At 33.5% G+C, this 26,719-nt stretch overlaps 2 protein-coding genes across 6 annotated transcripts; both read left to right on the forward strand.

Moving 5' to 3' along the window:
- The first annotated feature begins 642 nt into the window (after positions 1 to 642).
- On the forward strand, positions 643 to 8,468 carry LOC128670961 (proton-coupled folate transporter-like). 2 transcript variants are annotated; one of them, XM_053747004.1, is made up of 7 exons: positions 643 to 1,717; positions 1,936 to 2,077; positions 2,772 to 2,873; positions 4,504 to 4,641; positions 5,248 to 5,331; positions 6,119 to 6,275; positions 6,593 to 6,945. In XM_053747004.1, exons 1-7 carry the CDS (start codon positions 920 to 922, stop codon positions 6,612 to 6,614), a joined length of 1,443 nt encoding a protein of 480 aa, XP_053602979.1. In that variant the 5' UTR covers positions 643 to 919; the 3' UTR covers positions 6,615 to 6,945. The 2 variants fall into 2 exon arrangements, with proteins under 2 accessions (XP_053602979.1, XP_053602978.1); XM_053747003.1 differs by lacking the exon at positions 6,593 to 6,945 and adding an exon at positions 6,964 to 8,468 and having other exon boundaries at positions 644 to 1,717.
- Positions 8,469 to 11,608: 3,140 nt separating this feature from the next.
- On the forward strand, positions 11,609 to 26,539 carry LOC128670565 (proton-coupled folate transporter-like). 4 transcript variants are annotated; one of them, XM_053746327.1, is made up of 8 exons: positions 11,609 to 11,756; positions 12,320 to 13,479; positions 18,963 to 19,116; positions 20,145 to 20,246; positions 20,882 to 21,019; positions 21,508 to 21,591; positions 21,998 to 22,154; positions 24,405 to 26,539. In XM_053746327.1, exons 2-8 carry the CDS (start codon positions 12,670 to 12,672, stop codon positions 24,607 to 24,609), a joined length of 1,650 nt encoding a protein of 549 aa, XP_053602302.1. In that variant the 5' UTR covers positions 11,609 to 11,756; positions 12,320 to 12,669; the 3' UTR covers positions 24,610 to 26,539. The 4 variants fall into 4 exon arrangements, with proteins under 4 accessions (XP_053602302.1, XP_053602303.1, XP_053602304.1 ...); XM_053746328.1 differs by having other exon boundaries at positions 11,613 to 11,756; positions 12,277 to 13,479; XM_053746329.1 differs by lacking the exon at positions 11,609 to 11,756 and adding an exon at positions 11,990 to 12,135 and having other exon boundaries at positions 12,277 to 13,479.
- Positions 26,540 to 26,719: the final 180 nt, after the last annotated feature.

A 26,719-nucleotide genomic window follows, 5' to 3' on the forward strand; every position in this document is an offset into this window, starting at 1 on the left:
AGGTTGCACCAGTCAACTTTCGACATTAATTTAAACCTGCGCAGAAGTCAGCGGCGCGCGGCGGCAGTTTATAGTTAATGTCAAAGTTGACTCGCGCTACTTGCCCTATACATTTTCATTTATTTTAATACGTACAGAACATTTTAATTAAATATCTTATAACTAATTTTATCATCACTACTCAATTTTCCCCAAAATAAGTTCGATTTTATTTTTGAGATAAGTATATTTCTTAAATATTATAAAAAAAATATGTAATTTAGGCGATAGATTTTGTATTTTGTCTTAAGAATCTTATGGATAACAGGCAACGTCATCTTAACAATATCAAATTATTATTGTATTTTGTCAAAACTTCCATTATCTTTGACTTGTTAAATAATTGTGTAATACGTTTCAAATGTGCATTAATATAACAATAAATCATGTGAATCCCTTCAGTGCGATTCACAAGTGCGGTGGAAACTAATCTCTATACAAATAAAAATAAGTTTGACAAATACAATTATCAACTACACAGGGGCAAGTACGCACTCTGGACAAATAGGAATTATCTAATTAATGTTGAACAATGATAAGACGAACGTAATAGTGTTCCATTTAAAAATATAAATGTAGAAAACATGACATTTAAAAAGTTATTGTATTCCAACTACCCGAGGCTGTGTGTCGTACTAATTTCAGATTTTTTTATAACCATCAACATCCAAACCTCTAATTCTAAAAACATGTACACGCCAATTCTTAATTCACTATGTTAAATTGTAAACATATAATGTAATTATATTTTTTGAAGTAATTCTGCTGCATTTGATATCTCAACAAGGATTTCCTCAATCAGTTAGGGAACCCTAACAATACACTTCGAAGAAGCAGTTTATGTCAGCGTTAGTTTATCAGACAATTCAACGGCGTCGACATGTCTGCCAATGAGAAGAAACTGTCTCCGGAAGAAGAACCATTGAAGGAAGATGCAGCAAAAAAAACAAAAAAGACGTTATCTGAACACATCAGATACATCAAAACTAATATAACGGTGGAACCTGTATTAGCCGGCTTAATTATACCATCAATGCTTTCAAGATTAGCGATCCAAAATCTCAACTTAGACAAAGCTTGCAGAGTAAAACTGGATTTGGGAGACGAAATTTGTGATGCTTTAGTTGAAAAAAGAGATAATTATAGCCTATCCCATTACGAAGGAGATGTTCAAAGGATTATATCTGAAATCGAATCATGGAGGAGCATCATACAGACAGCTATACCAACGTTGCTTGTAATATTTATGGGGGCTTGGAGTGATAGAACGGGGAATAGAAAACTGTGCATTCTGATGCCATTATTTGGAGAATTGTTTGTAGCTTTGAGTAATATTTTAAGTACTTTTTACTTTAGGGAAGTGTCTGTTGAAGTTACTATGTTTTTGGAGTCTATATTTCCAGCAATCACTGGAGGTTGGGTGATGGTGTATCTAGGAGTATTCAGTTACATCAGTGATATAACAACAGAAGAGTCAAGAACTTTTAGAGTGGGCCTAGCGAATTTGTGTATGACAGCCGGAGTACCTTTAGGAACGGCACTGAGTGGAATTTTGTTAAAATTGTGGGGTTATTATGGAATTTTCTTTTTGTCAAGTGTTATCTATATAGCAAATATAATATATGCCCTAAAACGGTTAAAGAGTAATTCGAAACCTAGTACTACTGATACTGAAAAGGTAAAGTATATACTATATTTATCTTCGTTTTTTTCGTTTTCTTTCAATTCATTATCAAATTCACTAGCATCTTCTGTTTGACCTGAACCTTTGTCTTTTTCTATATCTTCATGCCAAATCAAGTAAAATAAATCACTTTTTTAAGTTAGTATTATTGGGTGGCATTTCCAATCCAATACCGGTTTTTTTTTTCATTTCATACATTTCTTTACTTTCAGAAAAACCCGCCGACATTTAAAGATTTGACAAGTATGGTCAAAGAAACCATAGCAGTCGCATTCAAAAAGAGAGAAGGAAATTTCAGAAAGAAAATTATAGTGACATTGGCGATTGTTACAATTATATACGGACCTAATCACGGTAAGGTACATGAGAGTCATGTCATTCTTGTCGAAATTATTTTAATGATGTATTCAAACTTTATCTTAATAGTGGTCTGTTATTAGACCTATTTTTGGTTGTGATATCTTTAGACTAAAAACGAAGTAGATAAATTTATTTGTATTCATGCAGCAATACATAATACAATAATCACATAGAGATCGGAATTTTTTTGTATACAACCAAGGGGTATGCATTTTTTACTAAAATTACATTTTTAAGACATGCTTTTAATAAATATCTTCAGTTCAATGTTATTATCATTCGAAAAGTGCCTGACAAATCATATCTGTGCAGTAAACCGTTATGGTCAGGAGCGAGTCCTGGGTTCACCATCTGATCAACCATATTATAACGATGCATTATTCCAAACTAATGGTGCATACAAAAAAGCAGCGGTTCAGGTTGTCGTCTGCTTCAAAACTGAATTGCTAAATTCGACCCGAAAAACATAACAACTAGATACGTTTTTTCGGCTCGAATTTACTTATAACGAAACTCTTCGTTATTAGGTATGTTGCAAGAAATAATTGAAGCTTGTTAAAAAAAAATTACGAAATCTTTATTGTTTTAATGGTTCTAATTGTTTTAATGGTAGTTGTGTTCAGTTTTTTATCACCGAAGAATTTTTTTTTCTAATGTCACAAATCCCTCAACTTTGTATATGTTACAGGTGAAAGAATAATAACTTACATGTACGTGAGATACCGTTTGAGATGGGATGCTTTGAAATACAGTATGTATTCCACTTATAGCATAATTATGCATTCTATAGGTGAGTAGTAAAAATATTGTTTTTTTCTTTATTTGTAACATATTAATACCTTTTATAATACTAAATACTGAAAAAAGTGATGAGTATAGAGAAACTAAATTGTGGAAATCTCTAGTTTCTGCCTACCCAAATGGAAAATAGACGTGATAATGCCACTCTCTCACTCGTCTTCACGTGTCCCCAATTTCATTCGGGGCTATGACGCCGCGAAGCCCAAGGTCAACATAAAAAGAAACCTTAAAATTTTAACGACTTGGCTGTGATTTTACAACTGACCTCCTGTCTGATGCTAACCCTTCTTGGGGATGCTATTGTTGCCTATTAGTTGCCAAAGCTTTGTGTCCCTTATTCGCCTCGTCTCGATTCGCCACATCCACGGGAGGATATACCCTAGATTAAAAATACTATATGTTATGACAGATCTTGTAATGTACAATTTTTGACACATCTTGTAATTCAATCTACGGAATATGCGTCCTTTTATTATAATCAAATACAAAATTATATACTTAAGATTATTTATGATTTAATAAATCATGTATACAGGTACAAAATCCGTCTTATCGAGTGTGTCGCCACGGATGTCAGATTTGATGCAAGTCGTGCAGTTTGAATGAAACTTAATTTGAATAAAATATTATATATTAAATTTGACTCGCGTTCAAATTTACCCGTATAATTTTCGAATAAATATTTACACACTTTTTAACATAATCTTATTTATCACACAGAATATGTTAAAAATCAAATTCTTCTCATGTCACGAAGATACGCTTTGAGAATAAGAATGTCTTTGAAAGTATATACAATATAAATACAATGTGTTGTAGATTTAAACAATATATTATTAGAAGAATCGTATCCATATCTTCTAAAGTCTACATAGGACTAACAAAGACCAAAATTATTTATTATTTATTTGCAAAAACATTCGTTTACATTTTTTTACAATGTGGTACAGATCTAAATAAAATGACGAAGACTAACAGTGCATACCTACATATACGATGACCGAATGAATGGCAGAATCCAAACATAATGCCAAATAGTGTTTTGTTCGTGTATTCTCGTAAATCTTTGGGAGACAGATAAACATACCTATAATGAAAACAAATTTTATAAAAAACCAGCTGCGCCCCGGGGCTTCGCTCCTGTGGGAATGTCAGGATAAAAAGTACCCTATATGTGTTGTTTCAGGTTATATTCTACCTTATATCAAATTTCATAACAATTGGTCCAGTAGATTTTGCATGAATGAATAACAAACAAACATACGTACATACACACATCCTCATACCTAAATTTTCGCAATTATAATATTAGTAAGAATTACATTTTTTCATTTAACGCAATTTTGTGGCATTTAACGCCACACAAAAAAACCCATGTCCGTGAGGATACGAGAGGGGCCACTAGTATTAAAATAAAAAGGAAAAAATTATATATACATAGTAAACTCCGGCCACATGTATGACTGAACATTATGAAAAAGGAAACCAAAAACAGTCAACATCCCTAATACGATAATATAGAGCTGTTTATTGTTTTCAAACTGTGCCGTCGTATTTGTCTAATGTGTCCCAATTGATGTCATAAAATCAGTCAACATTAATTATATCTGTCATTACAGGAGCATTGTTTTCAATCAGCGTGTTCAGCAAGCGCCTGGGTTACCACGATTCTAATCTTTGCCTGATCTCCGTTGTCAGTAAGCTGGTCGGGTCGGTTTATATCGCGTTCGTACAGACGGACGTACAAATGTATCTGGGTACGTAACATATGTGAAATTTTTAAAACATTTAATGACCGATTTAAAAATCTGTCAACATTTTTCATTATCAGTGATGCGAAATTTGATAACATTTATAACTTAATTTTTACTTCGTCATCATTACCGATGTTAAATCGATACAACGCGGGAGCTCGAATTAATCTATTAATTGTTATGTGTATATTCATAGTAGGAAATTGTTATTTTTCTTTACAACTTTCCACATCTTCTTAGTTAAAATGCTCCAAGATAAATAAATTAGTATATAAAATCTTTATATACATCAAAAGTAATGATAAACAAAGTCACAATAAGGAAATACTACTTAGTTGTTCGCCGCGAACTTAGACCTCGTGAACACCATAATTTTTTACCTTTTTTTTTGATATTTCAAAAACGAATAAATTTAAAATTGGCAGATCCTACATACCTTTTAAATTTTATTAAAATCACACCCAACGGTTCGAAAAGTGTATCGCGTTACAAACAAATATACATACAAAAAATTATTTTTGTCCCAAGTCAAAAAGGAAATAAATTATGTAAAAAAAAATTACTGAAATAAACATCCAACCTGCACCTTCAATTTATTTTTATTTTCAGTGCCTATAGTGGAAATCCTAAATGCCACTACGTTCACTTCATTGAGGTCGTTAGCTTCAAAACTGGTTCCAAACGAAGAGTCAGGTAATACCACCTACTTATATATAAAACACACAAAAAATAAGTCATATAAGAGTTCGCGCCCCCACCAATTTGGTGAACTTTGAGCAAACTGCAACTGGCCATATGAAAACGACATAGGTTTTAAATTCAAATTCAAACAATTTATTCACAAATTAGATCTTCACAGGCTCTTTTATATTAAATAGTTATTTCTCAAAAGCTACAAACTACTAACATTTCGAAACGATCACTGCTGAAAAGAAATTCATTTAAACAGTGTTAGTTCCTATCACGCTAGAAGGGCATACCATTTTTGTTTTTTTACATTTTTGTGACCTATAATAGTATAACAAAGTATAAAGTACATAGTCAAATAGTATACAAAAATAAACACGTTAAATGATTAGTGACCGAGTGCTGATAAAAACATATAGAGATATTAAACACGATAACCAAATTATGAGAATCTAGCTGACCTATAAATAACCAAGGCCTTGGTCATTTATAGTGAACATGTGAGTGATATAGAAAAGGGAGGACGATGCCCCGTAGCGGGTTAATTTGGGCTGAAAACGATACTGCTGATCTTAATCTGGAATGGGAACTTGAAAATAATTTACTTAGACTAAGGAGCCCACAAGCACAAGATCAACCCTACCTAGGTTCTTACCAAATGAGATACTTCAGTCAAAGTTCGACCCTACTAGGTACTCAAGCATGTGGGCTACTTCAATATATTAAGTCAACTATATTCGATCAATTAATCAGGGATTACTTAGTTCCACCAATAAATTCATTACGTTCACAGGCAAGATGAACTCGCTGTTCAGTTTGGTGGAGACGCTTGGAGCCTTGATGTTTGACCCTACATACTCCACGATCTACTCACACACCGTCAACAAATTCACAGGAACAGTCTACATCTTTAGCGCAGTGATGACTTTACCAGTTATCGCAATGTTAATGTAAGAAGCTTCTATATTTTGACAGAAATTCATTCTCATCAATTGTTTCTACAGCCAATGCTGTTGCAATATGCTGTTTACCAGAGGTAGACATTCGTACAAAGGTCGTCTGTACCTCACTCTGATCACTCTGCCACCAAACAGCAATGATTGCATTTGCCAGCCGTTGTAATTGCAGGGTTGTATGCACTTTTGCCACATAGGATCTTTATCCTGTGCCTCAATGTAGGCAACTCACGTGTGACACCCCTGTTGAAGCAGGCGTTGATAGGCTGTGATGATCACTTACCAATTAATGACCGTAATTTAATTTATAGGGTGGAATTTACACAGAGCTAGCCAAGTAAGTGTCCTTCTAAGATACTAACTCAAAGTTTAACATTTGAATAGATAATATGAGTGTGTATTTATGTGACTATCTACATCCAAGAACCAGATCATTCTATAGAGATATAAGATAATTTTCCGACTTGACTGACCGAGAATCGAATCCGGGGCCTCTGTGGTTTTTAGGCTAGGTAGTTATTACTGCACTACAAAAGACCACAATAAATTGGCCAATGGAAATACTAATGATGATAAAGATCCTAAACAAAGCCTGCAACACTATTAGACCAATGATTAGATTATCTAGATCACAACTGCATAGGTAGCTTTTTGATATTATTTAATTCATTTCTTATTACAGGTGGATACTATTTGTAGACTATAGACAGAGACATCAATCTGTTCAAAACAGCCAAGAAGACGTGGAAATTAAGAAAAACGAAGAGTTGACAGAGAAGAACAATTAGCAGGTCACATGGAAATAAATTCAGTGAAGTTGTCAGTTTGTATTCAAAAGATAATTAAATTCTATCATTCAAGTTGGCGAGACCATACAAGAAACGCCAGCGCAGCCCTGGATAGAGAAAAGTAACTCTTGGGGGTTATAAACATTAAAATATTCATAATAAAGAATGATGTCCCGCATATGTTGATTTCTAGTCGAATCCTGGATCTTTGGAAAAAGATGATGCGAGCAAACTTAGTAGTTTTTTTGGTAATACAAGTAGTTTCGTTAGTACGAAACTAATTGTGTTACCAAAATATCATTTTATAAATGACGGTCCAGCAGCTATGAATGGTCTGACGGCTTTATGCCGAAGACTGTGCGAAGTGGATGTGGTTGTGCTTAGCTATTGACTATATTGTGCACATTGACGAATATATTAAATAATTAGTTCTATATTTGTTTTATATATAAGAAGTAATTTGTTCCGTTTTGATTTTCATAAAATATGATTTCGAATGGAGATGAAGAAGTATGAAAGCGGATCCTGGCCTTCACGTAATAGCTTACACATTAGTGAACATAAACTGTCGATAATTCCACCATTAAGCCTGTTGTTAAAGTCGTCAAGAGTTGTAAGGGTAACAGCTAAACGAGAACTCACTACTCTTTGTTCAGTGTACCCCATAAGAATGAAGACGTTATACAGTTTAGCGTGTGTGTCAGTTTAGCTCTTTCTACCCTCCTATGAATAAGAACGTGATCTGCATCTATCATGTGAGGAGAGGTATCTAGCGCCTGATGACAATAACAATAAAACTTCTATTGACTAGTTGAGTGACACCGGAAGGGTTCAAATAGCAGGATACATCCCAGACTCACGTAAGCGGTGTCGTGTCTACATACTTATATATCTATGTAACACTACCAGCATCACAAGGTTTTTAATCTACACTATAAAATAGTATAAGTAATTACTCAATAAATATAATAATAATAAATGCAAATATTCAATTTACCATAATTGTTTATTAAATTAGATTCCAATAGTTAAATTATAGCCTTATTATAAATCGTATACAGCGGATTCCATAGACACGGCCTGACCACCTACTAAAATGCAATTTCACGAACACATACAGCCCACGGGCCATGGTTTGACACCTGAGCTAGACCACAGATTATATATACTTCCAATGTGTCCAATCCATAGGGATCTATGTGAAAGTAGGCAAGACAAGGAAACCACAAATCAAATTTAGAAAGTCACGTGTGTTTCAATGCACGTTTTTTAAATATTTTCATAAATGTAAACAATGTAGTAAATACTATTCTTAATTGTATAAATAACAATGGCAGAAATAATTTTATCGTCACTATCAATAAATTAATTCCTGCATCGATAATCGCTTATTATTCTAACATTACCTATATCAATTTAAAGGTGACCTAGTACCTACGTGTTTGATAAATCACTATCTAAAATACTATTATTCTGTCTATACATTAATTTAATCATAATTAGAATATAAGTTATGAGGTTGTGAGTCATTCAACATTAATCAATTTGAACGAGAGTGTTGTCCCATTTCAAAGACATTCACGAATTGGATAGTATTTGATTATTCTAAAGGGAAACTAGCTACTTACCCACGTAATACTTTGAGTTATTAACTATACCTATTCCAAATTTAATCTGAATTGGTCCGGTGGTTAAATCGCGCATTTACTAATTAATAAATTCGAAGTATGTATTATATAAGTAGAAGTACCGATTAAAATGAGAACAGAATGTAGCAAAAAAAATCGTAAAATCAACCTTCATTATGGCTTTAACATTATCATAGATAAGTTATTTCATCTAATGGGACGTATAATTAAATACCTGATCTTCGCATACTGTAATTGCAGCTTTAATGTGAATCAGTCCATTATTATTATTCCATATTATTGACCATGAAAATAGCTACCTTGAACTACAGAATACCTTAAACCTTGGATTAAAGAACCCGCATAACCAGTTCTAGTATATGAGTTTCAATGTAGCATCATAGAACAAGTCGTAAAGGATAACTCACAACGACTTTCTTGGCACTATTAATGGATTGGTTTGCCATGCAAGAAGGTATGGCAATCAACTCCATTTCACACACAAGTTGATAATCAATCAGTGTGCTGGTTTTTTCACGATGTTTTACTTTCCTTCAACAGAAGCAAGGTATATACGATAAAAACTACTATACTTGAGTCAGGTTGGTATACAAAATCATGTGGTACGACTAGGTTTCGAACTATGACCTTTCGGTTGACACGCGGGCATCTCTCCACGGCTACGACGCGACTACAATACAATACTTTAATTGTCTTAAAAACACGCCTCCTTTTTAGTAAAGGCCTTTCTAGCTCTTCCTCTGATGCAATGTTGGGGTTACAAATAAATACTTTAGAGTGATCCAGTGGTATAGTGGTCCAAACGCTCGACAACGTTCATAATGATCGGTCACGGGACCAAAACTGTAATATATCAAGCTCCACCGTGCTTCGGAAAGCCATTTTACCCGGCTGTATTTGCAGTCGTTAAAACATACCATAAGCGCCAACCTACATTGTAGTATTGCCGAAATATAGTTAGTTTTAAAGGCCATATTATCGATAGGCTTATATATTATATATTATGGATTGATTATGTTACAAAAACTAGCGAAACAATACTATCAATAATACTTCAGCTCATGCTCCTGAGCAGTACTATCACTGCAGAGTACTATCACAGCAATACTATCGATGGTCTAATCGTCACCACGGTTCGATACTATCGTGAGTATTGTTTTTCTCAAACTATCAATAGTCTATAATCTATCGATAGTTGACTATCGTGCGGCAACACTACCCATTTTCCTTATTCTTTTTCTTAGTGAGTCAACATCACTCGCCACTGCCAAAGCATTGTAGGTCTGTCTTTGTGTCTAATGCCCCAACACTTGGGATATTAAAATGCCTATGCTAATTATATAATATACTTATGATAATTTACTTTGAACGATTGAATGAGTTATGTTTAGGAAACACCGCGCCTTTCACACGGCATACACGTATTGTTTTGTAATGCAAATAAAAAACATCTCTCGGATAAATGGTGTGTTTATCGCTGCGACGATTAGAATTGGTTATGACTTTGAAAAGAAAAAAGAAAGACTATTCAAATTTTCTCAAAGATCAATACTAATGCGCACGTTAACTTTAACGTGTGCAGAAAAACAGAAAGTACGCCATTTTGTTTAAATGTCAGCGGCGCTCACGTTTCAATGAACATCAAAGTTGACGGAGCAACTTATCGTTAATTCCATTGGTAGAAGTTGGATGCAAGCTGCTTTCTATTGGTCTGCGTGGAAGTCTTTGTCTAAGCAGTAGACTTCATGAACAACTTTTTTGTTTTAATATGAATAAGATACATAATTTAATATTATTTTTAATAACTAGACTATCAAAAATGTTATTACCTTTTTTGCAAGCAATGAATGAATTTTTGCAAGCAAGCAATGAAAAAAAATTCCATTTATATAACTCTTAGTTGTTTAAAATTACTGTCTACGAAACTTAATTTACAGTCCAACAGTCCCTTCACAGGCAATTCTTTATTTGCATCTATGCAACGAGCCCAACCTCTGGTGGCGCAGTTGTGTTGGATTCTCAAAATGTAGAGTATGAGAATTCATAATTTCGCATCTCCTAGGCAATATATGATTTTATTTTTTCTACCCAACCAGATTATTCGCCTTTTTTTAGCAAATCACTGGCTTCCTGGCAAATTCGTTGGCCTTCATTATTTTTATTGTCGTGTACAATAATGTGCATGTTGTGTATATATAGATATATATTATTATGTCCATTTATGTTGATAATAAATTATACAAAGGACAGACGGTCACGTGGCGGTGCATCAATTTTTTTAAATTATTTTTATATTAACACTTCCATGGTCTGGGTGTCTGACTGTTACATCTGAAGACTGTTATTCAATTCAATGCTTGCGGGCTGTGGTTAGATCAATTGGTTATGGTTATGTTATGGTAAATTTTCATATATGACCCTTATATATAATACTAGCGACCCGCCTCGGCTTCGCACGGGTGCTATAAACCTTCCTCTTGAATCAGTCTAAAAGAAACATCAAAATCAGTTGCCAAGTTTTAAAGATCTAATCATACAAAGGAACAAACAGACAGCGGCAAGCATTTTTGTTTTATACTACGTATAATGATTTTACAAAACTTTTTTTTTAATATATAAATAAATAATATAAATCAATTTGTTGGCGTATAATAAAAACTCAATCGGTCCAGTGGTTTCGCTGTAAATTAGCAGCGAAGGGCGGACTGAAAGACGCACAATATCGCAAACGAACCCTAAAAATTATAGATAGATTTCATCGTGCCATGGTCATGGTCACGGTCCAAAAAATAAACTAACTCCAAAATTTTCAGCCAATTTTCTCATATATACCCGTTCAAATGTCATAATAGTACTATCAAGTGGTCAAGTAGGTAATTGCCATATTAACATCAAGATTGTCCATTCAGTTGCCTCTAGGACATACAGACTGGCACACGTTCACCAACTATATGTGTTTTTCTACTAATTTATGATATCCATAAGTTTTTATGGAAAATAATACATTTATTTACGCCGTGGTTATTGTGCTCATAACAGTAAGTATTACCCAATATCCAATTTCAAGCTTGTTAGTTTTACTAATTAGTAGTCATGTAGTTTTACATTCCACTTTTTTCGCAATTCATTTCCTTAGTGATTACTGCAATTGATAAAAACGTGACCGCAAAAGATCCTGTATAATTAACAGGTACTATGAAATTGCACATAACAACTTTATATGATCTTATAGTTGCATAGACTCAGCATTTTATTTTTCTATTTTGTTCTGGATAGATCTCCACGAACAGTTCAGGGAATTATAAGAAAAAGATAAAAATCTAAATTATAAAAAGTATCCCGATGTAACATTTGAGAAAAGAAATCAGTGTTGGTTGAATTCCTATCAAGTGAAAGATGATCTACGAATCTGAAAGTGTAATACATACATTTCCAGTTTAACATCACAATTCGAATAATAAAAAAAACTTTTAAAACCACTAATTCAATCACAAATAGTGGTGATAATTTTGCCACCTATTTTAGTAAAAAAATCTACAATCTGGATAATCCTTTCAGGTACCATGCTGATAAATCAATGTTTGCATTTCTTTTTAAACAGATAAAAACCGGTAGCTAAGCCGCGCCGCAGTGAATGCATAGCTAATGTGAGCGCAATGAGAACTATTTATAAACAATTCATAGCTCGACCGCGTGAAAATTGCCACAGACCACGACAACACTCCTTTATCTACATAATTCAACGTTTATCATTATCTGCGCTTAATTGATATCAAACAAATATATCGAACGAGCAAATACTAAGGCAATTGTGTGTCTCGCTCATCGGCGTCATTATGTAAAATTACACATTGCAACAGTGGCAGCCGATCTTGCTTGAGTGGTGTTGAGAACAAAAACAATGACAGTGTAATTCAAAGTATTAAAGTAATAAACAAGTATCTGGTTAAGATGGCAGATGAAAAATGCAAAGAAATAGACTCGGATGAAAACCCATTAAACAAAAATGTCACGGAAATTGTCAAGAAGACGAAAACTTTCAAAGAAAAGTTAAAATTCATCAGAGAAAATATAACAGTGGAACCCCTGCTCGCTGGACTCATTATACCTAGTGTAATATCGAGGTTTGCTATGGTCAACCTTAATCTGGACAAGGCGTGCAGGGTGAACCTTAACTTTTCAAGTGAAATTTGTGATACGATAATACAGAAGACAACAAACAGCAATTATTCAGAATACGAGAAAGAGGTCCAGAAATTGATATCGTCGATCGACATTTGGAAGAGTGTAATACATACGGCTATACCTTGTGTAATAATAATGTTCCTAGGAGCTTGGAGCGACCGAACAGGGAAGAGGAAAACGGTTATCATGCTGCCGATTTTTGGAGAAATAGTTACCTCAATCAGCAATTTGATTAACGTGTACTTCTTTTATGAGATCCCCGTGGAAATTACTGTGTTCTTAGAGACTATATTCCCAGCTATCACAGGAGGCTGGGTGACTATGTTCCTGGGTGTCTTCAGTTACATCAGCGACATTACCGATGAGGAGTCCAGGACGTTCAGAGTTGGTCTCGTGAACTTCTGTATGACTGCCGGCCTTCCAATCGGGATTGGCGTGGGTGGAATTTTAGTTCAGAGGATGGGATATTATGGAATATTCTCCATGACTTCTGTCCTGTTTGTGTTGATAGCTACGTACGGATTGACTTGCTTGCACGAACCGGACGAGTTCCTTAGAAGGAAAGGACTTCCACCAGTAAGTTTAACCTTAATTTATATGTTCATGTGTAGAATGTAGATATATTTGTAACTCATTTACATTTTGCAAATGTATTATTCATCATTATTTTAACCTAATATCTTATTTAAAAAAACATGTTTACAAAAACTTAACTACACTATAAAAATACGAGTATTATAACAAAAGCATTCTTCACAACACACAAATGAGTGAATAACTTAATATAAATATTTAATTATTAGTATGAAATTCCAATAAATCTAATTCCACTTGCATGATTATTGCTTAAAAAGTCTTTGAAAAAAAAAACAAGAAAACGGGACTTTTTTTATCAAAAAATTGTTGAAACTGCAAGCATTTTTTATAACAGCATATAAAAAAAAATTATATCCTAAAATCCCAACAATCGTTTTTTTTTTTTTTTCATAAACAATCTCGCAAAAGTTTTATTAGTTTTTCATTCAGTGGAATTTTTAAATTAGATGACATCATTTAGGTACGTATGCTTATATTGAGATTAGGATTGTCTGCATGTCTGTGATCTATAACATAACATTGCATATAATTCAGATCGCAAATACTTCGTAACAAATAAAAAAGGGAAAAAATGGAGACAGAAAATATAGAAATGGATAGAGATTCAGAATCTATTATATTTTGTCCTAGACAGCGCCGAGGGCGAATCTCAAAGGCCACATTTAGCCTGATAGCGGGTTTATTAGTATATTAGGATTCTAAAATAGTAATACAATTAATTAAATACACACAGACATACAGTTAACTATATTATTTCTACATCATTATCACTACATAATATACAACAAAGTTGCTTTCTGCTGTCTGTACTGTATACTTCGATCTTTGAAACTACGCAACGGATTTTGATGCGATCTATTTTAATAGATAGAATTATTCAAGAAGGTTTAGGTGTATAATTTATTACGGTTTTACTCGAGCGAAGCCGGGACGGGGCGCTAATTAATATTATATCAACGAACACATAGGTAGGTATGACTAAATAAAATGTTTCGATAAAAATAAATATTTACATTCAAGACTTTAAAACCAAAGTTTGAATTAGCCCCGTTGTTTATTAAAGTTAAATGATACTTTAAGCTAAAGTATATTTTGTCACAATCTTACTTTATAATATTTGAAATTGTCAAAAAGAGACGAAACATACTATATCAGTATGCTTTAACTTTTATTTTTAACAGGCTAGATTTATAACCAGTCTTGATTCAATCACGCTAATTCATTATACTACATGTTGCCCGGGGCTTCGCTCGCGTGGGAATTTTAAGATAAAATATAGCCTATAGCAATCTTGCATAATGTACCTTTCTAATGGTGAAAGATTTTTTTAAATCGGTTCAGTAGTTACGGAGATTACCTGTCTCAAACATACAAACTCTCACAAACGCTTACCTCCGATGATGACGTTTATATTTTAACTTAGGTATATGATGATTTCTTCATCATTGTCTGATCCTATATTAATGCGCCCTATCGTTTCTTTATCTGCGTTCTTTGTACCCTATAATCCAACCACAATACCTCTATACAATTGCAAATATTTGTCCTTTTCAAGTAGTAATTGGATCAAAGATATAAACGGTTTTATCTGTATACCTGCCGGTACACACGCCTACAGATTTAACATTATACAGTGGCAGTATGAAGTCTCTTAAGTCTATTCGAATAAATATATTTTAGTGATCAAAAGTTAGTGTTGTCTTTTGGCACTTATATACGTTTTGTATTTAGGTTTATAACCTTCAAGATCATTTGTACGTAAGGCAAAAGCGGAACTCTTTTAGGATCACTTTGTCGTCCGTCTGTCTGTCTATCAAGGCCCTTTTTCTTAGGAATGCGTACACGTATCAAATTGAAATTTACATCAGATATTCGCGTCAATGTTCCTTTGAAGCTGTGAAGAAAAATGAACTTGTAAATCGACGCGTTCAAATAGAATTTCAAGAAGTGGGCCCTCAGATCACACGCCCATCAAAATATATGACCGTTTATGTTGAAAATTTTGCGCTTTCGCAAGAAACTCAAAACCTAAAGAGTGCTTCCCGTTCACCTATAATCATATAATTTACAAGAAGTAAAAATTATCAAATTAGCAATACATATATAAAGGTAAAGATCACAAAGTTGATACTTTATAGACAAATGTAAAAGGAAAAATCCCAAAATTGGTAATTTATAGTGATCTGGCTGGATCTGTGAACAAAATATATGACTATTTATGGGAAATACCTGTATCTAGTTTTCCAGCGAAATCGCGCAAATTTTGTGGTTTCACTTGAAAACCAAATACACGATATTTCCCATAGACGTTGATTGATTAAATTAGGTAAGTATTTAGAACTTATAATACTGTAAATCTGAAAACCATTTAAACACTTTATTTCAATTTTTGAAAAATAGGAATTTACAAATACAAACTTGTTATTTCTACAGTAAAGGTCATCATGAATTTTAGTTAGACCAATAAGGGGTTTTAGGTATTTATTTAAATAATTTTATTTTAATTTCTATATTTATCACTACATAGTTCTTTTTACATAGTTCTTTTTCCGTCTAAAGTTCAAAAATCGCATTTGTAGTTTCGCTACTTGCGGTTAGCTGGCTCGACCTGTGGCTTAGAGCATGGAATTACCTACCTATATATATATATATATTCGTTAATTAATAGAGTACCTAGAACAATCCTGGCGTTGATGGAAATTTATTTTTTACAAGAAACATCACTACACATTTTGTTACATTTTTTTATTCTAAATCATCAACATTCTCAATAAATAGCGCTTTGCCTGGAATGCATTTATTTATAGATTTATGTACACATACAAATTATATAAAACAAAAGCATACATTATATAAGTACAAGGGACCAACTTATTTCAAAAGAAATCATAATTTGTTTTTCATAATAACAAACATTCATACATCCTCGCAAATTTTCGCATTTATAATAATTAGTAGAATTGAATTACCGGATGATAACATTCAATTTCAATTATCAATTATCAAATAGATAATATTATTAAATAGAACTAAATTATTATGATTTCTTGATCAACTCCAGTCAATGGAACAATCGTAATGAGTTTATTTTCCTTTGTCCTTCTTTGATTACCTCGGTTTTGACGACCTCGGTGGCGCAGTGGTAAAGTTCTTGCCTCTGAACCGAGAGGTCCCTGGTTCGATTCCCGGTCGGGTCATGATGGAAAATGATCTTTTTCTGATTGGCCCGGGTCTTGGATGTTTATCTATATATATGTATATTTTATAAAATATAGTATCGTTGAGTTACTATCCCATAACACAAGTCTTACTTTGGGGCTAGCACAATCTGTGTGATTTGTCCTTATATATTTGATTAAGTATGTCAAAAATAAAAATAAAAACTGATATTTGGTCTGTAGCAAGCAACCAAGTTAATATTACATTCTACCAAAACATGAAATTGCATGTGCATTACGGGGACCGACAAAAGACATACTTACATGTCTTTAAGTATGTCTTGGGACGACAAAATACATACTTACATGTCTGTATGTATGTAATATTAACTTGATTGCTTGCTACAGACCAAATATCAGTTTTTTTTTTATTATTTTGTGTAATAATAATCTAAATCTAACACCATAGTAGAGTATGATTATTATTAGAAGTGAAAAAAATCTGAAAAGTTTGTAGCAAGCAATCTCGTCCATATACATCTAAAAATATGTACTTAGATTGTACATAAATAGATTACGCTATTAACATATATAGGAGTACATTATGTACTGATGTACTGTACTCATGTATATTCGTATACCTTAAATATAATAGACTAATAACGACACACAAAGAGGACCTTATTTTATATTATGTAAAGATATTTTATAATTTACAGTATGTAGGAGAAAATTGACGACAAAACATTCACTTGGATAATATGTTGATTTTTCACCACTTTTCACCTACTACGACAAAAAACAAGTTTATATAATGTTATACATGTTTATAACATTATATAAACTTGTTTTTTTCAATACATGTGTGTTTCTTCTTCATAGTCGGTCGTGGTCATTACGTGGAATGAAACACACACAACAACTTTCTTGGCATTATTAATGGTATATTAATATTGGTTTGCATTGCCTTCTCCATTTCACACACAAGTTAATAAGAATCAACCTGTGTGCAGGTTTCCTCACAATGTTTTCCTTCACCGGAAGCAAGTGGTGGCCGATGAAAACTACTATATATGAGTCAGATTTGTATACAAACTCATGTGGCACGAGTAGGATTCGAACCTGGGACCTTTCGATGCACAGGCGGGCGCCTTAACCATTACACCACCACCGCTTCAAACGATGGTGGTGTGTGACAAGTATGGTTGGTTTTACACAATTTGGTTCATTACACCACTTCGTTTTATATACGTTTTTGGATGTCATTATCAAAGTCACAGAACAAGCACTAAAATGAGTGTGTCTAATAATTATGTCAATGATAACGATAATTTAGGATATTAATTTGGCAGTAACGTTTTGTTGATAACACGACAAGTCATTTTAAAATTAAATTTTATCGTAGTAAGTAAAAATAAATATCAAATTACAAGAGGAGAAAACGACGTAAATATTTATATCCGATGTATTCACTTGTTTGTGTGAACCTAAAATTACTATGATTTAATCAAAAATTATATACATGGAAAGTACAATATATAAAAAACATTTTTAATTCTTGTTTTAGTATATTTCAACAACTCGAAAGAATTTATAAAGAGAAGTAGTAAAAATTCAAACTGATATAAATTTGATAATGTTTTTTGAAATGAGTTTACATTAATTTTAATAATTTTTGAAATAGTATAATTTGCTAGTAATTATCAATGCAACATATAACTTATGTGGATCACATGAAAACAAATAAATTGGTAGATAAACACTGCTCTAGATATTATCAAACAAATATCAAACAAACAAATTACCATTCAAAGTGATACGTAATAATATAATATAATTATAAACGTGCAAAATGTTGTAAAAGGGCTTAGCACACGTGTGCGTGTAATTACATAAAGTTTCTATACAAATAAGATTTTAAATAACCTAATAAATGAAATCTTGATTATTTAACTTTCATGTGATATTATTGCCGGAATGACCACACTGTTTCAGAGTCAACAGGCCTAATACAAAAAAATATGTCAATTGACATTAGGCCGAATATAATATATTTGAATTGACAAAAGTGACATTAACAATGCCAGATGTTCCGTTTTTGGCGGGACTTCCCAATTCCGGAAAAAAAAACGCACCATCGATATTTTTGCATTCATGTTGTAGTCAACCCGCTTTTGACGAAAGGATCGCATTTTTTTTCCCTCATAAGGTTTCGCAATTCCGCTTTGCCAAAAAAATCATTCATTAATTTTTTGTGGTATAAGATGTCCTATAGCAAAATAAAATTTAATATGTTCGTTACAGATTGAAAGGCCCGACTGCTCAGGAGTGTCGTTCTTCCAAGCAAACCACGTGATAGAAACAGTGGAAGTGGCCTACAAGCGACGCCCTTCTAGAAGGAGACTGAAGATCATCCTCACTCTTTTCACCGTGTTTATTGTCTATGGCCCGTCTATGTGTAAGTTTATCCTAAACAGCGAAACAAACTCGTATTCCTATAGTGCGGCGATCGGTCGTTGCTGTTGAGTTTTTAAAAGTAAATGAGGAAATTTTATTTTGTTACTCGATATTATCATCAGCCATATATCCATACTGCTGAGACCTTCCTTCTTTATGTAAGGGTATTTAGGAATGAATTACTTACTAAGGGATGGGATGCTACGTGTTATCGTAGCAGAAACAATTTTTGTGGAAAAAATTGTTCGATCTACGGCGATACGCCGCAGCACCATTCTGTTCTGTCATACGCATGCAGGGGTCGCTTTTCACCAACTGTTTCACAAATATACTTGAAAGATCAATTACTTATAATAGTGATGCAAATAATGATTTGAATTGAATTCATAGGTCGCGCGACGCCGCCTCCGTTGTGTGACGATCGCTTATTACGCTCTAATCCAGCAAATAATTTTCATTTCCATTCAAATCGTAGTATGATCATCATCCAGTCCAAAAAGTCCACTCACAGACTCAACTACCTCAGAGCACTTTCGCAAATTATACTGCGAATATAATAAGAAAATGCAGAAAATAACAAAAGATGTTGAAATTTGTAAAGATAAAAACAGGGTATTGACCAAATTATCTATAGAAGGAAAGGTAACCTTGGTCAACTTTTCAAACTGATTGTTGAAATTATATTAATCGAATCATTTGTACAATCCTAGATATTTAAGTGTTTATTGTACTTTAAAAATAAACAATTATTTGCTCTGTTCATACATTATGGCAAAACCATAATATATTTTTTTTTTATTTTGATGAATTTCTTCTTCCTATAATTAGTCTTAATTTCTGGACTGCAACTAAACATCTGTATATAAAGTAAAATTTACACCGAAAATCTAATTTCGGTGTCACAAAAACTTGAGTTTATTACAAGAAATTCGCCCCATATTCATATATAAATTATTGTTCTTATTTAGATAGATACATAGATAAATTCTTTATTTGCTGGTTATTTTATTTATTATTTTACCTTTTCAGCGGAGCACACAATCTTCTACTTATTCGTCAGAAACACCCTAAGTTGGGACATGGTTAAATACAGTCTCTACACAAGCTACTCCATCATTTTGCATTCATTTGGTAAGTGGTAAAATACTTCACCAAGGTCAAAACGATCTTGCTCCATATATACATGGCGTCCTAGCTGATGTGACAAGGCAGCGCGACGTGGCGCGACGTAGCCCTGTGCTAGCGAATGGTGTCACCGTCATTATTCATACAGCTTTGTACTGTACAACGTTGAGACAAAACGATGTTGATGTGAAATACAATGGTCTGACAACTAGTGATGACGAAGACTGTGCGAAATTAAGGATAAAAAGTAAAAAAGTGGATCTTGGGCTCCGATGCTCTAGGGCAGCGGAAGAAACCAGGAAAACGCTCGTTTGAGAGAAAGAAAGGCAAAATAAGCTAGGATTGGCAAACCATGGATTTAGTAAGTACTTTGTACGGAGTACCTACTAATTCCATGTGGCAAACAAAGAAGTCGACAAAGACCCAAATTATGCTCATAAATGAATTATTATTCAGTTGATAGTGTGGGAAGTTTACAATTTTATGTGCTTATTTAACTGCCTTTTAACTATAATTTATTCAAATCTAGAAATTTTAGCTGGCCAAGTAGAAATAATATACAATGTAAAGCCACAAAAGAAACTATTTTTTTGTTCGGAATTATCTATGGATTCATATAAAATCATTTTGCTCTATTTCAGGCGCCATGTTTGGCATCACCGTGCTCAGCAAACGCCTGCAAATAGATGACTCCATGCTGTGCCTCATTTCGGTGGTCAGCAAGTTTGCAGGGTCCGTTTGGACGGCCTTCGTTAAGACAGACCTGGAAATGTATTTAGGTAAGAAAAAAACAAGGTAATCGAAAATGTGTAGGATATGGTTTAACCCTAGAACAAAAGTGAACATTAGGCATATAGCCATGACAGTTTATAGTAGGGTGGGTTGTAACGTCAACTTTGACGTTAATTTTAGTGGGACGCCATTTTGTTTAAATGTCAGCGGCGCGCCGGTTAAAATCTATGTCGAATTGGACGGTGCAACTCAACTTAATGATTTTTGTTTTTACAAGCTTCATTAAGTTTCACCCGTCCCAATGTTCGTCAATTAAATCTTACAAGTTACTTAACTTACTTCAGCTTATCCTACAGAGTTGAAATTTTCCTCGTCGATTCAGTTTCCATGGATTGTTACATCACGAATACTCATTGTGAGAACTCCTTAATGGTTTACCATACGAACACGATTTTTTTGTCACGCATTGAATACACATATCTCTCTGATGATAATCTAAGCTTGTGGCAAAAATTACATTTTGAACTCGTTTCAGTGCCTGTTGTGGAAATCTTAAACGGAACCATATTCACGTCACTGAGGTCCATCGTCACCAAACAGGTGGATAAACAGGAAACAGGTAGGTTTATCATGTTTCAACAGGCCCTGGGCTTTGACCACTCACGCCTAAAGAAGCAACCAGGACAACGCTCATATGTGAGAAATAAACCTCACTTTACCGTGAGGTAAATAAGCTATGTCAAGAGCTTAATACTAAAAATGACGTTGCTTAATATTAAAATATCTATCAATTTACAATTTCGATGAGTTGCACTTTCAAAAATTATACTATTTTCGAAAGCGTCTACTCACTTAACAATTCTCAGTCAACAATAAAGAAAAACCGTTGCGTGGTTCAAAAGGAGAAAGCTAACTGGCAAATAGCTTTAGCACATTTATCTAGTTCATCTGTCAAGTTAAAATTTGATATTTTATCCGGAAGTGGTTAAAAAAACACTGACAGTCATTTTCAACTATTTTTTCAGCCAAAATGAACTCCCTATTCTCCTTGACGGAGACGCTGGCAGCGCTGATGTTCCACCCCTTCTACTCCTGGCTGTACATGAGGACCCTGCACGTGCTGCCTGGAGCAGTCTTCCTCACCAGTGCGGCGCTTCTGATACCCGCCTTCATTATATTAGTGTAAGTACTCGTAGATCGGCAAATTACACGAGAAAAAATATCTGGCATTCACGCTCGGGCGTTCCTGGCAGAAGGGGCAAACCCAAGAAATGCTGGCTTGATGTCGTCAGGGATGATATGTGTGTCAGTCTGACAACTAGGTCTAATAGTCGACGACTGTGCGAAGTGGACACGAAAAAGTTTGGGTGATTTTTTTAGTCTAAGTAGAAATTTCTAGTCTCTGCCTAACACCATCTAGATATAACTGTATGTATGTAAGTTTACCTATCCCTCTCATCGCAGTGCATACCCAGGTGCACTTTGCATGGTATTTTGTCTAAATAAGTAATAGTTTACTTACATTCATTTTAGCTGTAGAATTTTTTTTTTTTGCCAACCAACAAAATTACAACAACAAAAATAATATGGATTATATATGAAGATCGAGACTATTGAGTTTGGAGCTTACTTTTGTCTAGACAAGGCGGCACTTACGTTCTAAATAATAAATTGAATCAATAAGATAATACTTTTACACCAAATTTCTTTATTTTTTACAAGTTCTTCGTTTATGATGCCTCTTTTTACATCACACTCGGGCTAATAGGGATAATTTGCCAGAACTGTCAAAAAATGTCTTCTTTTGTTAGTGTTATTTCTTTATATATTATTTTAATGGTATAAATTGTTTGTAGTTCTGATTTTGGAACAATAAATATTGTGCGCTCTCCGTTATACGGTTACATTTATTAATTTAGACGAAGTCAAATGTGACCTATTAAATTGGTCTTACTTTAAGTTTCATTCTTTGAGTAATAACATTGTTTAAATTAACGATGAACCTATATACCGTAGAGTCGTGAAGAAGTACAACTTATATGATAGAAACACTCGTATGTTAATGTCTAGAAAACTAGAGGGTCATAATAATAGAATAACACTAAGGATATAAAAATACAAAGAATTCTCCAACCGTGAAATATATTTCGCAGTTTCAAGTGCATAATAAAAATCAGCGCCAAGTCAGCTTGAGTGGTTCCGTAGACTAGTTGCGAACAATTGACAATTGTGTCGAGTAGTATTATAGTCGTAAAAACGCTGTAAACAAGCACCGTGAAAAACCCTAGTTCGCAAGTTCAACTGTAAAAATAAAAAGTTGTTATTATGCCCGGGACGTGCACTTCTTGGAGACGTGAGAAATTCGTCTATAACGCGGTTGAGGCCACAACTTCCGCAGTCGTACGGAAAAATTACGTAACTCAGATTTTTTCGAAATTAACGTAAATAGAATTTGTAAATATCGAAATGATGTCATATTTCGTAAACGGCTAGATCGATTTTGTTCAAAACAACTTTCTATCAAAATCTATTTTCTATCTACTAGAAGCAAATATTTCCAAAAAATTGTTTTAGAAACCTCCACATAATTTTTAAAGACCTGTCCATTGATTTTTCAAAATCATACTGCACAATCTCCAAATAAATTCCGTTTTGGCCACTTGGCTACGGAACCCTAAAAACACATTCTGTGTATGGAATAATCTCTTTTGGTTATTCGGAATATGTGCGCATAATTTCCAAAAAAGTCAGTTTCTCCTTTTCTCTGTATGACGACTGAAACGGTAGTCAACGTTTTTATTGGCGTTTCATGTTGATTGAGGATGGAAGTGGCTCTGTTTCGATCTTTTAGTTTTTTATGGATCTCTTAATAATGTCGCATGGAAAATGCATGTCAATATATATACCCTGCATGGATAATAACGAGGACAATTAGCTTTCCTATGATTTAACTGCATCTATTTCCCTGAAATTTAAAATTGTACTTGATCAAGCCGGTTTCGAATGAGTTCGAATAAGTTCTTCATCGAAACTAGTTACGAGCAAGGATGATAAAGTCTTAGACCGCATCTGGTATTGAGTAAGATAGGTTCGACGGCGGCTGAAGGGGAATTTTTAGCATATTGTGCGCGGCAGAAAAAGTTGGATGTCGATAGTCTTCTCAAACAATACGAAAACTATTCATGAACTAATGAAATGCATGGATTAGTCTGTATCATATAACATACAATTTAACAAGGAAATCTGATCCGGAATGGAGTCGCTACAGTCGAATAAATTAGACAATAAAATTACATTTCAAACTGACATTTGAAAGTTTTCAATTTTGATCACTAACTTTGGCGATGTGTAACTTGTAATTAAAATCCCCTTTTTTATGGTCGTAAGTCTAACAAAGTTCTCAAATTGAAATCACCATTTTGATTTTTCTAGATCATTCTACACGCAGTACAGAATGGACCTCCGAAGCGCCAGGAAGAAAGCCCTCGAAGCAGAAGAAAAGAAAGAAACTGAAGTATCAAAAATCAGTGCTTTATCATTTTATAATCCGGATATTAAGCCTAATGTAGGCTTAAAAACGGATGATAATAGTTTACCAAAAATAGACTTACTCGACAATATTAAAAAGGATACGTAAGATAAACACAAGTAATATACCAATTATTTATTTTACACATGCGACCAGCTGAATTATCATGTATATGATAAAATAACAAAATTTTCCGTTTACATCGGCAACCAGTGACGAAATATTTTAAATATGTACATGATATACATAATCAGTATTTGACTCATAAAATGGGTTATATAGGTTAAACCCTAGCTTAAACCCGAGAAGAGTGTTTAATAGGAACCTATTCGGCTAAACAACACACTAGATTTTTACAGATAAAACGCTGCCAAAGGGCCAGAAGGGCGTAGGGGAAGGTGAAAGGGACAGCGAAAAAGATAACGAAATGACTTGGATGATTTTCTGCGGGGGCTCAATAGATTTTGGAAGAAGGAACCAAGATGAGAAGAAGGAAGGCCTGGGGAGACCTTTTCCCAGTACTGGGACACACTTACAGGGTAGAAATAAAGGTTGACCCTTTCCAGCAGTCACGTCTGGCTTCTATTATCGAGTTTCCAGGCGGGGTGATGTTCAACCAAATAGATTCCCATCTAAGAAACACTCCCGAACTTCTGGTTTTTTTGGAAAAAAAAAAAAAAAAGGTCACATACTTAGATCATTTATTTTTTCTTTTACTTTGCATAAGCATTTCTATTTTAAATATAAGTCATATTTAAAGATGAGATGCAACTAATTTGTTTTAGGGTACCAGTGACAGGCGCATTGTAACCTAAAGAGTAAAGTTATTATGTAAGTAAAACCAAAGATGTTACCGACATTTTAAAATTATTTTTACCTTTTAATTTTAAATTAATTTTATTTATCACAAGAATAGAAAGCGTTTAAATGTAATCAATCAATACCTATAGAAGTTTTAATTGCCATTGTCTTTAAAATATTATTTCATGAGTTGAAATCATGTTGAAAGTACGTGTCATTGTTAAAATTTATTGTTCTTAATATCACTGTTGCATCAGTCAACTTAGACGTTTATTTTAACATGCGAGCCGCTGACGTTTCGACAAAATGTGTAGTGCCCCCTAGTCTACGCAGAAAAACGCAAAGTACGCTATTTTGTCGAAACGTCAGCGACATGCAGATTAAAATCAACGTCAAGGTTGACCGATGCAACTCACCCTAAATTATCGTATTTTTAAGCGCCTAGATAAAAGTAATTCATTTGACGATGATATTGATAACTAAAATATTTTTTGCTGGGTGTCAATTATGCTTATATTGATTCGTGTCTTAATGGTAGTTAAATAGTAGTGCCAGTGTGTTTAATGCACCACACACATAATACAAAAAATCCGTCTTTTGATCAATTGTCAATTGTGTTGTAAAATAGCACTGAGACTGATCAAGTTATAAATCTCATCGCAAGTGTTGTTGTTAACATTGGACCTATTGATTTTTTTCTCAAAAACCCATTCAAGGGAGATTCTTGATGATAGTGAACACGTTTAACAATGTCGCGGACGCATGAGTGCTATAACAGTTATAACAATTAAACTACTTTTGTATGTCATAGAGCGAAAGTCCGCGAAAGTGTTAATAATGAGTATTGTAAAAACTAATGAAACTAGTGAGTTTATTCATTACTATAATTATTTCGCGTAATATAAATGTAGGTACTATTTGGTTGAAACAAGCAGGCATACAAAATTGTATACCTTTAAAGGTTTCATTGATAAATACAACATCAATGTGTATTGTCTTCAAAAATACTAAAATTATTATAATTTTTCCCTTCACCACTGCTTTATTCTATTATAGAACTTCAGTGCTCTACAAAATTCCCTTGTAAATAAACATGTGCAATAAAAAAATGTTATTTCTATTTTCTTGATTTTGTCATAGATCTTTTATTGTGTAACTTAAGTTAAAAAAAGTTTGAGTTCTTACGAATCTACTTAGTTTTATGAAATGTAATAAAATCTTGATTTATTTAAAGATACTAATGTTGTTTGAATATCACCCACAGATATAAAACATTACTTTGATGTTCTTATATATGTGTTAATACCTTCGGATCAAAGCCCCTTAAGATTTGAAAAAAAAATGTCATCGCGCCATTATTTCTACAAGTTATTTATTTCTCTAATAATATTCCTAATTATGTATCATATAGCAATAA

This window comes from Plodia interpunctella, chromosome 6 (genome assembly GCF_027563975.2).
Source record: "Plodia interpunctella isolate USDA-ARS_2022_Savannah chromosome 6, ilPloInte3.2, whole genome shotgun sequence".
Taxonomy (NCBI): domain Eukaryota; kingdom Metazoa; phylum Arthropoda; class Insecta; order Lepidoptera; family Pyralidae; genus Plodia; species Plodia interpunctella.